Source organism: Ostrea edulis, chromosome 1 (genome assembly GCF_947568905.1).
Source record: "Ostrea edulis chromosome 1, xbOstEdul1.1, whole genome shotgun sequence".
Lineage (NCBI taxonomy): Eukaryota > Metazoa > Mollusca > Bivalvia > Ostreida > Ostreidae > Ostrea > Ostrea edulis.
The window spans coordinates 97,088,792-97,105,557 of NC_079164.1; the positions used below are offsets into that span (position 1 = coordinate 97,088,792).

The window sequence follows — 16,766 nt, forward strand, 5'->3', positions numbered from 1 at the left end:
AGGCAGTGTATCATTTGCTATTTTTATGACCTTGACCTTTCATGTAAAAGTCAAATAAAATAATTTTTGGGGCATTTTTTTCCTGAGCCATATAACTTTTTTGTCTTTTGACATATCAGCCCTTTATATATGTTCACAACATTGTTCCACGTTAGAAGTATACATATACATATAGGTGACTTTTATGTACTGTAACTTTCCACTTTAAAGATGATCCCTAACAAATGTTTTAAAAACTATAATGGAAGGGGAGACATCAGTTTTAATGTGCTAAAACAATTCTTCATAGTTCATTTTCAGTAAAAATTATGTTGTGATATCATTCCTTTGGGGCCACAATATGGGGTCAAAATTTTTCATCATAGCTGCTGAGGGATGAAAATTGATCTTTTAAAAATATCACAACAGCTGAACCTCTTGCACTTACTGCACTTATTGCACCAACTGTTCAAAGTTTGTTATCATGTGTTACATTAAGTCACACTGCTTTAAGAGACAATGAGGCCTATACCATTAGGCTTACTGTCTACAGGGATTTAGTAAATTTTGTGAATTGATGTTTCCTGCTTAAGACTGCCTTTTCAACAAGAGGCTCAGGGATTCGATCAGGTGACAACAATGATAACAACATTATTTGATCCAGACACCTCAAAATTCACGTGTTTTCAGGTTTTCATATTAAAAGGGAATGTATCAATGCTGATTTGTTTGCTTAAAAAAATATCAAACTTAATATAGAATAGTGTTTTTATCACACGCAATCAAATTCCTGTGGAATGTGAGCTGTGGAAAAATTAATTATAAAACCACACAAAGGAACTAGTGTCAGCTTGTCTGAACTAAATCAGGTCATGACCTAGAGTTGTTATCACTGATAAACAGTTCAAATCCCACTGATGACAGCTGATGTTGCTTGTCCTTGGAAGAAACACATTTATCTTCTGCTATGAACTATCTTGATCATTCATAAATGTTTACCTACATTATATGGGAATCAAAATTGGCAACAAGAGGTCCATGAGCCACATCACTCACCTGAGTCACCTTGCCCCCTATATATTTAAAGATTTTCCCTATTCACATGCAAAACTTTGATCCCCTATATTGTGGCCCCAACCTATCCCTGGGAGTCATGATTTTAACAAACTTGAATCTGTACTATGTCAGGAACCTTTCATGTAAATTTCTACTTATCTGGCCCAGTGGTTCTTGAGAAGAAGATTTTTCAAAGATTTTCCCTATATATTAATTATATTTAAATGTAAAACTTTGATCCCCCATTGTGGCCCAATCCTACCCCCCCCCAAGGGTCATGATTTTAATAAATTTGAATCTCCACTATGTCAAGAAGCTCTCATGTAAATTTCAGCTTTTCTGGCCCAGTGGTTCTAATTGAGAAGGTTTTTAAATGACATGCACACCCTATTTTTGTGATTATCTCCCCTTTGAAGCGGCATGGTCTTTCTTTTGAAGAAACTTGAATCTCCATCACCCAAGGATGATTTTTTCCAAGTTTGGTTGAAATTGACCCTGTGGTTCTGGAGAAGAAGTCGAAAGTATGAAAAGTTAATTTACAGACAACGGGTAATCAGAATTAAAAGCTCATTTAAGCTTTCAGCTCAGGTGAGCTAAAAACGAATTGCATCCATAATTAGCATGTAGGTACATATAACAAAGTTATAGTTAAACCACTGTTGAATTTTTCTCAAAGTATCGCATATATCATTTTCATTATAGTCATGGGGTTGGGATATCCATTTTTCTATCACAATTATTTTAACTTATGATGATCTTCACACAGCGAAGTATGGGAGTCTAAGTTGAAACGAGAATCGCTTCATACTTAGTGAAAGAATGCATCATACATTCATCTGCACCACAAACTAACAGAAATTTGTATAAACTGTAACAGAGACAAGTATACCTGCCTCTGTCGGACTGATTACCCGAGACCTCTAGCACATCTGTCCAGTGCTCTACTAATGGAGTTAATTAAAGGTTCAAACCATGACTAGCCAGAGCTAGTAGGAAGGCCATATATCTAACACTAACTACATTGTCCCCCACCAGAGAGAAAGAGGAGTGTCCTGACTCTCACGGTGTGCCAGTGCCTGTTGGGTGAAGTTCTAGGGGCAAGCACTCTCACTCACCAAATGTAAAAGAGTATTAAAGTACCGTAAGAATCCTAAATATGAGTGAGGAATTTATTATTGTGTAATTTAGCCAGAGGTATCACTCGCAAATATAAAATTACTTGCTTTTAATTAATTTTCTGTTGCTAAAATACATGAAGAACCCTTGATTAACAGGCGAAATGCAAATTCATGTTCATGCGATTTGATGAATACGAGTCAGTTTGCCATATTAAGTCCTGGCGTAAAATAAGGAATCTTACAGTGTACATGCATGCCTGTTGAGGATTGAACCCATGACCAGTGCTTTAAATTCTATATTGTAGTAATATTAATACCGGCTTGGGTTCCTCAGTGGTTAGATGGGTATATGTAGGAAAAATCTCAAGACCAGCGGGGTCATTATTAATCATATCAATTATAGTAATGCAAGAGTACCAGGTTCGAAACCTGATTGGAATGTTCCAAAGATTTTTTCTCTTCTTCACTACAATAACAATACAACCTTCTGTAATATGCAAGAGCTGCATGACCTTATATTTTTACTTGCTAAAATCAGATAAGAATATGGTAACTGATCTAAAAACAGAAATGGTAATTAATATATTACCACATTTTTTTGTGGAAACGAGATGAAATGCAAGTGAATTGTACGTGAAAAGTCACCAAAAATTACATATACATATTATTGAGAAACTTCTTGCATGTCCTGTGTGAGTGTCATTAGAAAAGGGCGAGTGTATCTATGTGTATTATCAGCAATACAAGTGGAGTTAACACATGCAGGCATCATGTAACATACAATAAATAGTTAAAATGAATATTTTTTTTTTTTTTAATTCATTCTTATAATGAAGTGATAGTTATAAATCATTCTTTAAAAATTGTAAGCCAAATCTAAAGTCCATCTAAATGGGTGCATGATATACCCTAATCCGAGATTCCTTTGAATCTTACCCCCACTTTCATATTGTGTGCGGGGGAGAATTTAGATATGTCCATACAATACTATTTCCCAAAACCTCCATATTGTCTCCCATAACTTCTAGTTCAAACATTATATTAGTAAATATGATTTCCATGGCCTAATATATATGCCACCATCAAATCACCTTTGTAACATACAGGAAGGGAGAAAAAGCAATGGACCATACCAGCATTCAAATTCAGGCCACCTGAATCTCTAGTCAGGTGCTCTACCAACTGAGCTATCTGGCACCAGCAATCAAACTTATTTAAATGCAACATTTCTCCCTCTTTGAAGACGCACATCATGCACCCCAGGATTTTTCCCCTGGCAGGCATAAATCCAGGGGCTGGGACTACGGCACCAAATGTCACAGGGAGAATATATAATGGACTAGACTGGGGTTTGAACCTGCATGACCATGCATGTACACATGAATCTAAATATGGTTTAATTTAATGGAGTTCATTTATGGACTCATATGAAGACGACACCATTGCTGGTGAAGGGCTGCAAATTTTAGGCCTATGCTTGGCGCTTATGGCCTTTGAGCAGGAAGCTGCATCTGCTGTAACACGGGACGTCGCTTTTTGCGATCTCATCTGAAGGACCTATTATAGGTTAATTTAATGGAGATATAATGCCTCCATATTTTCCCCACTTTCCAGAGACCAAATCCATATACACAACAAGAAGTCGTACCACCGTTAAATTATTTGAATCGTAACTAAGCTTACAGATACAGGACCCAATTTCTTTTCCCCATCTCAAGTCCCAGACCCCATTTTTGAAACCCTCATAGAAAACATTGTTAGATATAGCAAATTCTTCTTATTAATATAAGGAAATATCCTGTGGGGATCCGAGTTACAATAGGTCCTCAGTACCCCCTTGCTTGTCATAAGAGGCAACTAAATGGGGTGGTCCTTCAGATAAGACACCAAAAACCAAGGTCCCGTGTCACAGCAGGTGTGGCACGATAAAGATCCCTCCCTGTTCAAAGGTCGTAAGTGCAGGCAAGCATAGGCCTAGATTTTGCAGCCCTTCACCGGCAATGGTGACGTCTCCATATTAGTGAAATATTCTCGAGAAACAATATTCAACTTATCAGAAAATAAAGTTCTGTTTTAATGCATGATACCAGAATATATAACTTTTGGCCGACATTTTCCTTGATCAAGGATCTTTGATTACAGTAAAGGGCTCCAATGACATGTTCAGTGGTCATTATAAAAAATTCATCAGCTAATGTGATGCGACGTCACATATCTACTCTATAATCAGTCACAGGTAGTATTTTGAAGGCTGTAGTGTAAATTAACAATTAAGTAATATAGAAAATAAATGATGTTCTTTTGTAATCTGCATATCAAAATACTCAAGTACTACCACCAATCTGATCTATTTCATCAATTTCATATTGATCAGTTTATTGATTGAATATATTTATTTTCTCTTCCTAAATCATATACTGTATGTTATAGTAGCATGTATTAACAAGGGTTGTCAGAACAAAACATGGCCGGCTAGGAAGGGCGATTTTACTGGTGTTATCCCCCTTGGTTCAAGGATATAGCCAGGTTAAACTTAGTGAAAATTAGGTCAAATTCCAATCTATATGGGAGACATCACTTGGGTCATAAGATATAGCCATGGTTAAAGTTTTTCCCTTAAAGTGTGATGCTGACATCTTGTCAAAACAATAGTTCTCCTGATCGAGACATTCATTCATACATGTACCACAGATGAAATATTTGGTTAATATCAAAGTTTTCTGAATTCAAACAGATACACTTAGGCAAGTTTATCAATTATACTGACATCAATCCAGAGATTATTAAAGTGTTACACATGCAAATAAATCTATCATTATTATACTGACATTTATAAACCTCTAACTTTTGCAACAGCTATATACAAGTAAATCTCTCTAAAAATACTCATAGCATATATCTTAGAATGGGGAGAACACAGTTAAGTTTTAAAAGGTTACAGTTGGGATGATGAATACTCTGATGAACCAATGATAAATAACATGTCTTCAGTAATATTCCAATCTACAAAAGTTCCACTAAAAGGCTCCTAAGTACGAAAAAAAGTATAGAGTTCAAGCTATTTATATGGGGGGGGGGGGGGGGGGGGGCAGGTTTTCTTTTCAAAATCATTTAAAGATATCAACAATATTGGAAAAGCGAAATAAACTCTGGTGGTAGCACATGATTATTTCAATGTTCACATTTTCAATATAACAGACATAGACATCTATAACTTTAATAAATCCAATAATATTTGTAAATCAATCAAATCTATCACAATTATGGAAAACCAGATGTGTTTGTCAAACACTGATGTCCTGTATGGCAGCAAAGTAATTCCGGTACCAAAAGTAAGGTCTTGTCACAAGGAATACCCATGTGAAATATGAAAGCCCTATCACTATAAACCATTTAAATGTTATGGCCAAGGTTAAATATTTTGCAGACAAACAGGCAGAACCACTACTCTTACTGACGGACAACTCAAAAGAGTTTCATGAAGGCTGCAAAAGTTTATATAAACATGGACCAAAGGAAGGAATACAATCATAAAACAACACTATGTTAGCATGCAACAATCATTTAATCTAAAACTGTCCATGGTCTTTCACTGCGTCGTTGTTTATCGAGTGGTTTTAAAGCTCTTTTTGATGGCACTATGTTATCAGTCACCCCGGCCCTCTTTTTCCTCTTGGAATTTGCCATATAACTGTCATCATCCTCCACCTCAGGTTCAATTTTTTGCACAGTAATAGAGTGGTGATGGAAATCAAAGGCCGATTTTTCCTCCGTCATTGCTGGTGGCTTGGAAATCAGTTCCGAGCTCAAGTCATGAGAATACCTACAATTTTTACCATAGGGACACTTTCCTTTCTTGTATTTGAAGCAGACTTGTCCTGCTCGTCCTTTTGGGATGTTTCTCTCCACCATTTTTACATGTTTTTCAAGGACAGTATTTTTAGCTTGCTCTGCTTGTTCAAAAGGGTTTGTGAACACAGAGAGCAGTTGTTTTTCATTGTCTGTATCGAACACAGGCTGGGGGAGGCCTCCCAGCATGGGATTCGGAAGACGTTCTTTATCATCTTTATCCTCCTCCTTTTCACTTTCATCTGAACTCTCTACACCAGCATCAAAGAAATTCTGCTTTGCTTTGTCTTGTGTTTTACTCTTTGCCCTGTCAAGATAATTTGAAAAAAGGTAGCAATTAAAGTGGTATCTTTTAACAGTTATAAGTGGATTTAAATTACACTGTGAAATCATTATATAGACAGTCCAGCCAATAGCCTTGTGAATAATTTCCACTGTATATAAGTGGTACACAGTAGGTTAGTCTTCGATGATGTCAGTACTAGGAATATATAGAATATTTTACTTTATCTGACTGTAATTAAGTGCCAATTAAGGTATTTTAAAGAACTAAGGGTAATGACTGGAATATGATATGATTGTATGACAATTTTAGTCCTAGTTTTTATTCATGTACAGGTCCGATGTGTGTGATTTTTGTTTTCTGCAAGCAATGTAGGATATAATGGCCATAGGAACCAGGGGCACAGAGGGATATCAAAAGTTTAATTTTTAAACAGAACTGTTAACTTAATCAACGAGAGTCAGTGTCTTCTAATTTAATTATCAACAGCAATGTGTGCCCTAACACTTAGGACTTCATCCAAAAGGTATCTCACATGTGTGACCTTGACTTCAAGGTCTAATCCAGAATATATCAGCAAGATTCATTAGCTTGTTCAGAGAAACTTCTTACTAATACAAAAATATTCATTATGATTTAGTTACCAACTGTCCTGATACCAGTTGTAGATTTGTATGTTTCTATATGAACAAGATGTGTTTGTGAAACACAAAGGCCCTCGATAATGGCCAATTCCAAAGATGGCCAAGGTCACAAGGACAAATGCCATGGTCAAAAGGTTTAGTACCCATGGAAAGGTCTTGTCACAAGGAATAATCGTGTGAAATATCAAAGCTCTAGCACTTACTGTTCAAAAGTTATTAGCAAGGTTAAAGTTTCAGACAGAATGACAGAAAAGACAAAAACAATATACCCCCTGATCTTCGATCTCGGGGGCATAAAAATCTTTATGTAGAGCCAATATCATTGTTGATGGTATTTATCTTCAAAGTTTATATAGAAATGTAAAGATAAACATGACGTTGTGCAAGAGTGACATAACACCCCGTGACACACATTTATTGATATGCCTATCAATTTGTTATAAGTCACTGGCATTCATTCACTGCCTTATCCGACTGAAGACTCCCCATAGCTTGTAATCAACCTGTTTCATCCCAAGCCACTATGAACATATGATAGGAGCTAAGTCCCATCTTACCCCCAGGCCATGATTTGAAGGAAATATAATCTGCAGTACTCATGGATGCTTTGCATAATAATGATGACAAATCATGGTGCTGTTGGAAGATTTTTATTTATATTGCCATGTATAAATTTGATTCCCTACTGTAGCCCCATCCTAACCCCCCCCCCCCCCCCCTTCAGGGCCAGGATTTTATTAACTATTGAGAGATTGGGACAAATCTCTCCCAATTTTTTCCAGAGAGATACATTTCTGAAGCTAAGGTTTGTCCCAATTTGATAAATTCAATGGACAGTTATATATATATTTTGAAGCACAATTTTAGGTGGAAGAATGGTTCATTTTAGGGAGTAACTTTTAACTCTGAATGTTTGTTTAAATCTATGCCATGAGTTAAAATTCTTACGCAATGTGTTTTTAAAAAATCAATATATGTACCCAGGGGTGCGAGTTGCATGGGATACATTGTAAAGTCATATATAGTAAATATATAGGCTCAGATCTTCATATTAAGTTGTAAAAGTAACCTGATAGGTGACTTTACTAGAAAGATTAGAAAGGCCTGAAACTCTCTCTCTGAATGAATGTTCTGAAAGCTTTAATTTTACATTCTAACTTAATCACCACTTGCAGCTCAGGTCATCCATCGAATCTGAAAAAATCCTACGTTTCATAGCATTTCCTTTACAATTCTGACATTTTGTGTTGTGGGAAACGCATGAAATATCAAAGTAAGCAAATACTAATAGGTAGAAAACGGGTGTTGATAAAATGGGGAACAGAAAACGAAATGGAAAATGAAAAATATTGTATGCAATAATGTTATGAGCATGCAGGTCAGCATTTTGCAAAATAAAATGTTTATCATGAACAAGGGAAGCAAAAATTACAGAGAAAGTGAGAAGTCATCCACAGAATCCACTGTTTCATATACTTCATACTAATGCATATTATAAAATCATTAAACTTCCCATGAAAAATATCAATAAAAAAAATAAATAAATAATCATAGTAAAAAAGACTTGAATTTTCCAATTTCATATCCATTGAATAACCATGTGACCTAAAGATCAATAGAGGTCATCAACTCCTGAAGATGTACCAAGTTTGATGTCTGTCAAGCAAAGGGTTCTCAAGATATTGAAGGGACAGTATATTCCTATGTCCAGTTTGACCCTTGACCTTTGACCATTTGACCTCAAAATCAATATGGGTCATCTTCTTCTAAAGATATACCAGTGTACTAAGTATGATGTTTGTCAAGCAAAGGATTCTTGAGACATTCAGTGGTCAATATATTCCTATGTCCAGAGTAGATTGACCGTTAACCTTTTGACCTGAAAAACATATAGGGTCCTCTTCTTTTTATAACCAACCCACATATGAAATATCATTACAATCTGGGGCCTCCGTGGCCCAGTGGTTAGAGCATTGCTCTCAAAATCACACCGCCTCTCACCTCTGTCGGCGCAGGTTCCAATCCCGCTCGCGCCGGTAAGAGAGAAAGTTTCCCGTTTACTTTCGAAAGGTTGGTGGTCTCTTCCCAGGTACATTGTATCTGGGTTCTTTCTTCCACCAATAAAAACTGGGCGCCACCATATAACTGAAAAATTGTTGAGTGTGGCAGAAAACATCGAAACAAACAATCATTACAATCAAGTAAATGGTTCTCAAGATATTGAGCGCACAACTCATGGTCTACCACATGGGGTTAAGACCAGCAGTTTGACCTTGACCTTTGACCACGTGACCTGAAAATCCATAGGGATCATCTACTCTCTAAGGAAAGCCTCTGTATCAATTTTGGCTATTATCAAGCAAAGGGGTCAAAAGATATTGAGCGGACAACACATGGGCTTAAGACCAGAGGTTTGACCTTGACCTTTGACCATGTGACCTGAAGGTCAATAGGGATCATCTACTCTCCAAGGGCAACCCTTGTACTAAGTTTGGTAGTTATCATGCATAGGGGTCAAAAGTTATTGAGTGGACAACACATGGTCTACAGACCAACCGACAGTTGCAAAACAATATGCCCCCTGTTTTTCAAAGGGGGGCATAAAAATCTACAAATTTTGCTGCTCTATCGGAATTTGGTACATTCCCACTACACTTTCAAGTTTGAAATAGTGAAATGCATTGCTACATATAGGTATTGGCAAAGACTAGAGCACTTGAAAGAAGATCGGAATGAATACCCGGCTATACTAGTATACTATTTAATGCATATAAACATTCTAAAAAGGTTGCATACTGATATTAAATCACTATGGATCACTAAACATGTTTGTACATACTAGAACTAAAGGGATGCCTTAATAATAGGAAATAATAGCAAACATACAATTCACAAAATTCTGAAGGAGACATATCAAGGCAACTATTTGGATGGCAAACTACGTAGTTACATCAAAATCAAGCATCACTATGGTTTTGAAAACTATCTTGATATCATAAAAAAGCTTCAGTTAGGAGAACATTTACAAATTAAAGTTAGAAGATACCAGTGTATCCCAGCACTGATTCTGTACAAAATGTGATTCTGGTGTGGTGGAGAAGGAATTTTATTTTCTTTTTAAGTGCATTAAACTCAAAGATAAACAAGGAATGTATGTAAAACATATATGCCCCCGTGGTGCAAAATTGAAAAGGGTTATACACATGCATCATTTCATTGATAGTAGTGCCAAAACAATTCAAGATATTGAGCAGAAAATATCTTCCTATGTCCAGAGTGGACTGACCCTTTGTCTCTGACAATGTGACCTAAAAATTAATAGGGGTCATTTACTCCTTAGGATGTACCATTGTACCAAGTTTGGTGTCAATCAAGCAAATGATTCTTAGAATATAGGAAACAATATATCACTATGTCCAGTTTGACCCTTGTCCTTTGACCATGTGAACCACAAATTAATAGGGGTCATCTACTACTTATGATGTACCGGTGTACCAAGTTTAATGTCAGTCAAGCAAGGGTTCTCAAGATATTGAGCATACAATATCTTTCTATGTCCAGAGTGGACTGACCCTTGACCTTTGGCTATGTGACATCAAAATCACTAGCCTAGGGAACTTCTATTCCTTATGATGTACCATGTACCAAGTTTGATATCTGTCAAACAAAGGGTTCTCAAGATATTGAACGGACAGCATCTTCCTATGTCCATAGCTAATTGATCTTTGACCTTTTGACCTGAAAATCAATAGGGGTCCTCTTTTATTAATAATCAACCCACATATGAAATATCAAGATATTGAGCAGACAACATGTGGTCTCGTAACCAAATGACATGTGCAAAGCAATACTCCCCTCTTCTTTGAAGGGGGCATAATGAGAATATTTGTTAAAATGTTACTCAGAATTTTGCATCAACTTCTCTAGCCTAAACTATTACTCTATCCTCCTGCATTCAGATCATGTAAATTTTTGGGCATAAAAAAACACTCCACAGATGGAAATTTAAATGTGAGACCATACCAATCACTGCATCCATAGTAAAGAGTAGTTTATGGTACAATGTACCAGTAACTTCTCAAGTCATCATTATACTGTACCCTGGGGTTTATTATGGATGTACAAATGACTGAAACCAAAACTCGTATAAAGGGTGGAAGGGAGGGAAGAAAAACCACAGATCATCATCATCTTGATGCATGGATGTCTAAACAATTTTAGTCTGTTTGACTAATACGTCACAGGAACTTCCATTCTGATATTAACCAATGAGACTTTTACTCTGTCCTAGGTGATTATCGCAATTCACCTTTGAATTAGAACGCTATGGCCGATATAGTACTGCGTTGTGTGACGACACAATTGAATCTGTTTGTAATACAATTGCGAAATGCAACAGAAACTCTCATTGGTCCATATGTATGAGTCCGCCCAAATTCCCTTATACGGGAGTTGTCAGCATTTGAAAACATGACGGCCAGATGCTAGATGGAAAAAAAACTTCAAAGGAAGAAAGAGAAAAAGTTGTGTTCTTGTGTTGTTGTCTCATATGTTTAATATAAAAAAAAATCCTAACATATTTTCCTACTATACTTGTGTCCAAACATACCTTCAAATATTTATTAAAGCCCCATACGACCCAAAAACTCGATCACAGCTTTTGATGATTTCGTTCGTAGACGTAGCCATGTTAGGTAGCCAGTCAATTTGAATCACGGTTCATTTCCATATTGGCACAATAGCGTCTAGATGTGTACTAATACTCCACAATGATTTTAGCTAAATTGTTTAAATAATATACCACCCCAGTCCTATTAAATGATAATTATTCAAATAGCTAAACTCACGGCAGTGCGGCTTTCATTAGTCATGAGGGGCCGCGCCGGCCAGTCCCCATCTTATGTCCTTATGTAGCATTTTCGTTCATCTAGAGCTTATTTATCTTTACAAAAACTGGTACAAAAATGTTTTAATATCTATTAATTGTTCGCGTTGATAATAAATGAAGAGCGAATACATAACTTACAACCGATTTTATAAATAGATACCAATAGCAAGAGTTCGAATTGACCGGCTACCTAACATGGCTACGTCAACAAACGAAATCATTTGAAGCTGAGAGTTTTTTTTTATATTGAGTTTATGAGACAGCAACACAAGAATACACCGATTTCAGGCCTCAACCGTCCGCAGCTTTTTGTGACCCGTAAATCGAAGGTTTTTATAAGAGGTGGATCTTTTCAGAGAGCTATGTACAGTTCTCCAGCTACACTGAATCCGCTCGAGAAAGTGGGCGGGCTGTAATCGGCCAATGAAAACTCTTGTTGTATTACATCAAACATGTCATTCAAATTGTTCAATCGTCTCATTCAATTGTGTCGTCACACAACGCAATACTATATCGGGTAAAGCGTTCTAATTCAAAGGTGAATTGTGATAATATCCCCCACATTCACCAGACCATGTTAAATTTAGGCATAACAGACTCCACAGATCATCAACCATTCTCTTACATTCATTCAATGAATATTGGCGTCGGTGGCCGAGTGGTTAGGCTGTCAGACTCTCGACCGAAAGGTCGTGGGTTTGAGTCCTGGCAGCGGCAGGGCTAAACGTTGTGTCCTTGGGAAAGGCACTTAACATGAATTTCCTCACTCCAACCAAGTGTAAAAGGGGTACCTGGCTATAGACAGTGAAAGATATTGTTAGAATGTTACTGTTCTAGTGCTTGTAATGGCAGCTTGCACTGTATGCTTCCTAGAAGGCTGAGAAAGTTCTAGATTGATATAAGGTCTGCCGGGGGTAATAATGTACATTGATTATTGTAAAGCACTTTGAGCAGCATACGCTGGAAAAGGCGCTATATAAAACCAATCATTATTATTATTATTATTCATTATTATTATTAATCGAAAAATACCACAAAAGTCTCCCAATAGTCAAAATAGTAATACAATTATTAATGTATTTTGATATATTTGGTAGCAATCAATGGGACTGTTCCTTCAACTGTACACATGCCACTTAATTGTTCCCTAATCTTTACATCAGTCCTATTTGGAATAAATTCCCCTGATCTGCAAAATTATGATTATCAATCAAAATCTAATAAACACTGCACTACAACCAGCACAAATCACACCCAAAGGAAGAATCCCCCTAATAAACACTGCACTACAACCAGCACAAATCACATCCAAAGGAAGAATCCCCCTAATAAACACTGCACTACAACCAGCACAAATCACACCCAAAGGAAGAATCCCCCTGCGTGCAATCCACGTGGTAAATCACTAAGGCATCAGTGTCGCCTGACTGCAAGACAAAAGAACTCGTCCAACGTACTAAAATCAGAAATGTACACGCGAACATGCGAGGTCACACAGAGAAAGCGGAATAACTGCATCAAGTATCTGGTATGAGGAATATATATAATACAATTCTGAAACTCACTGAGACTAGTGTGTTGAGTGAGTGTTTATTTCACCACAATTGGCATCATAAAGATTTCTATCATTTGTGGGTGAGATGATTAAAGTTGGTAAGTCGACAATGGGGCAAGATGACTGGTTTTCTTCTATACATGCCATTCAAATTGCAAAATAGTTTACTGAAGAAAAGACTTAAACAGGATGTGAACACTTCCTCTATAGCGAGATCTTTAACGAGTAAACATTACCATAATCAATTGAAAATAATGGCAAATGCTAAGCGACTGTAAACACGCCACCATTTAGCATTTTAGCCTCGGATGCTGAGGCGTAAAACTCGCCAATATTTTGGGCAATAAAATTGATTAGAAAGTTTAGCAGCATTTAAGCGTAATTAAGCGGGGTCTTGATGACGACAGCCTCGTAAATGAAAGTTACGTAGTCTAATCCTTTTATGTTGGATTTAATGAGTTTTATAGACTGGAGTGTTGTACACTGCTTTTAAAATCAGGCTGATTAAAATATTACCTTACAAAGAAAAAAAAATCTGTTTTAAATACCGTTATTTGGGTAAAAAAATTTTTTTAGGTTTTTCGTTCTAAATATAAACACTCCCGAGAGTTTCCGAAAGCTGTAAGTTAGTTTCATTGCAGGAGTTATCTTTTCCTGTGCATGATCGACGACAACGCAGACAACTTGAATTATTTTCGTTTATAAAACTCATTAAATTAAATACGAAAGGATCGAACTACGTTAGACTTGTAATACGAGATGTTTAACACCCTTTGTATAAGAAGATGCGATCTGTTTCTTGGAACTAAGGTGATTTTGAGCATTGTTTACAACCGGTATCCTATTTTTGTGTCATATCCCTTGTTAGATATTTATATATAGATTGAGAACAAAATGGATAAGAAGCCCCTTTGAGTCGACTAAATGGGGTGGTCCTTTGGAGGAAGCCACAAACATCGAGGTCCCTTGTCACAGCATAGGCCTAAATTTTGCAGCCTTTCATTGACAATGCTGACATATGAGTGAGAGATTCTCGGAATGGACGTTAATCATCATACAATAAATCGGACATTCTAGCACTTTTTCTAGTTTTCACGTAAAACACGAAGTGATGTACTCCACGCGTGTTTTACTCGGTTGTACGGGATATGTGTACCCTTGCTTAAGAGGGATAATCGCGTTTTCGTGAAAATATCTCGCAGTAGTCTAGGAAAAGTGTTCCCAACCTGTTAAAATTGTGATCACTGGTCATTATTCCGTAGCATGTATATGTTGCATGCCGAGAAGAAAACCACGTCCATTTATTAACATTAGCAGGTGTATATATTCAGCACATGCATAAAATGATACTGACGTCGTCAAAGTCTTTCCATCATCATCTGAATCTGTGTAAGATGAGTCCTCATCACTTCCATAACTAGGAACAAGGGAAGCCATCTTTGTTTACATCAGCTTCGGAGCAAATTATACTCTCAAATATAATTCGTCTATAATACCGGCTAAAACCTCGTCATAGGAATGTGGCCGAAGTAAAGTGAAATAATGGGTAAATCCGTCGAAAAGGTCATTGAAACTCTCTGATCCTATTTTTTAACACTTTATTTAAACGAAAAATGAATATTTCATTCAATTCATCAACTTTCTGCATCTTTTATATGGGGATCATTCCCCGATCAGCTGACGGAAGTTGCCGTGGAATGTGAATCGAAGGGGATAGAGGGAACTGGTACAAAATCTATTGACTACAGTAAGATATTATTGGAAAAACTTGGGTTTGGCGAGAAAAAAAATATTTCGGGGTGAAAATATACATGTTTCTGAACACATGCTTTCATGGGTATATGATATTTTCCTTTCGATATTTTGTATTTAAATGCGCAAAAAGCTTCTCTCGGAAGTGATTTGCAATATCCCTTCGGACATAATAAACTGTCTGCTCGACTTGACAGGAGCGGTGTGATGTCTGGCAAAGTTAAGCAGAAATCGTCGGGGACTGCCGCAGACTCGTCGACTCAGTCCACCAACGAGAAGATTCTGAAAGAATGTCACACCCTTTACACAGACCCAGACAATGGTAAGCGAAATTTTAATTATTTTGGGAGCAAATGTGGTTAAAAAATTACTTATGCAATTCACAAGGGCATGGGCCGGTGAATTTCCGTCATTTCATTCATTTAGCCGACTCGGCACTTTTCACATTTGGGCGATTATTTTTTAATGTTGTTCATATTTACATGCCTTGGTTTCCTTTAAGTAGGAATTGAATATTGTATTTTAAAACCCAGTAATGAAAAACGTGTAAAAAAGCGAGTTCTTTCCAAGACCTGTCCAAATATTGGGTTGACCCCGCCGAGTATGTTCTAAATATAAAACCTGTCTGATCGACTCAGACTGGTCTGTGCACTTTTTTTATTTCGACATGGTCATTCACTTTAACAAAACAAGTACATTTGTTTGACGACATCTTGGCAGAATTTCAAAAGAGCACCAACAAATTTGCAAAGAGCAAAAACAATGATCTTTATAAAAGGAAAAGGGATCGATGGGTTGATGCATCATTGCAGCAGGTTGTGAATGTGTCTGGATGATGACTCATAGTACCGCATGACCTTCAAATAAGCTGTCTTTACAAGTTTTCCTTCTTCAAATTTTCATGAAAGTCATTTAGAAAAAACCCCACCTATCTTTGTAATAAAGCAATCTGCAATATGATGGGGGGAAAATCCATTGATTTGCTCTCCCTCTTTGTTTGAAATGCAGTGTCACAGGTGAGTATACAACATTTTGAGTCATGTGGGTGTGAACAAAAACTACATGTCAACAATCCAATTTACAAGTGGATAGATCTGATTTGCAGTATTGCCAAATACTGTCAGACCAGTGGCAATTTCATAGATGAGGATTTCAAAATGAATTTTCGGATCACAGTAAGGAAGGAGGGGGGAAAACACTCTCACAAATTTTGAACAAGTGAATGATTAATACTAATGCGGGGTGGTGGCTAGTTTATGTGGTAGATGAATGCTTTCAAAAGCTAACTTTGTTCTCTTTCGAAATTCAGTTACAGTACCTGATCTATGTTAGTGACTGCATGTACTATTCAAAGAAATAAATTTACATCATAGCTGTAAAACACATACTATCGATGATATTTGTCTGCAAGACTTCTTCGTAAAATTTTAAGAAATAAATTTTATCTTATCAGACTACTTTGTAGTATAGATTTATAAAGATCCTGCCATTAGATCATTTTGAATATTGATAAAAGGATGCAAGGTTACAGTTGATCATGTCAAAAAGGTAATTAAACAGGAACTCATATATAAGTATATGCTATGACCAATTGCATTCTACATCACAATAGATAAGAGACAATGAGGTCATGTCCCTTTTT

The 16,766-nt window shown here is 36.7% G+C and overlaps 2 protein-coding genes across 4 annotated transcripts in view; one reads left to right on the forward strand and one right to left on the reverse strand.

Annotated features, from left to right (window-relative positions):
- Positions 1 to 5,356: 5,356 nt before the first annotated feature.
- LOC125672072 (uncharacterized) lies at positions 5,357 to 14,924 on the reverse strand. Of its 2 annotated transcripts, none has more exons than XM_048908163.2 (2): positions 14,727 to 14,924; positions 5,357 to 6,309 (listed from the first exon to the last, which is right to left on the reverse strand). In XM_048908163.2, the coding sequence occupies exons 1-2, from the start codon at positions 14,807 to 14,809 to the stop codon at positions 5,718 to 5,720; spliced, it is 675 nt and encodes a 224-aa protein (XP_048764120.2). In that variant the 5' UTR covers positions 14,810 to 14,924; the 3' UTR covers positions 5,357 to 5,717. The 2 variants fall into 2 exon arrangements, with proteins under 2 accessions (XP_048764120.2, XP_048764138.1); XM_048908181.2 differs by having other exon boundaries at positions 14,599 to 14,819.
- A 73-nt stretch (positions 14,925 to 14,997) lies between these two features.
- LOC125672059 (uncharacterized) overlaps positions 14,998 to 16,766 on the forward strand; it is a 34,430-nt gene continuing 32,661 nt past the window's right edge. The window contains exons 1-2 of one of the 2 annotated variants that reach the window (XM_048908156.2): positions 14,998 to 15,119; positions 15,322 to 15,446. In XM_048908156.2, coding sequence (XP_048764113.2) covers positions 15,332 to 15,446 — 115 coding nt within the window. In that variant the 5' untranslated portion in view covers positions 14,998 to 15,119; positions 15,322 to 15,331. Of the gene's footprint in view, positions 15,210 to 15,321; positions 15,447 to 16,766 lie in introns of both variants that reach the window. The other variant, XM_048908148.2, reaches the window with a different exon arrangement.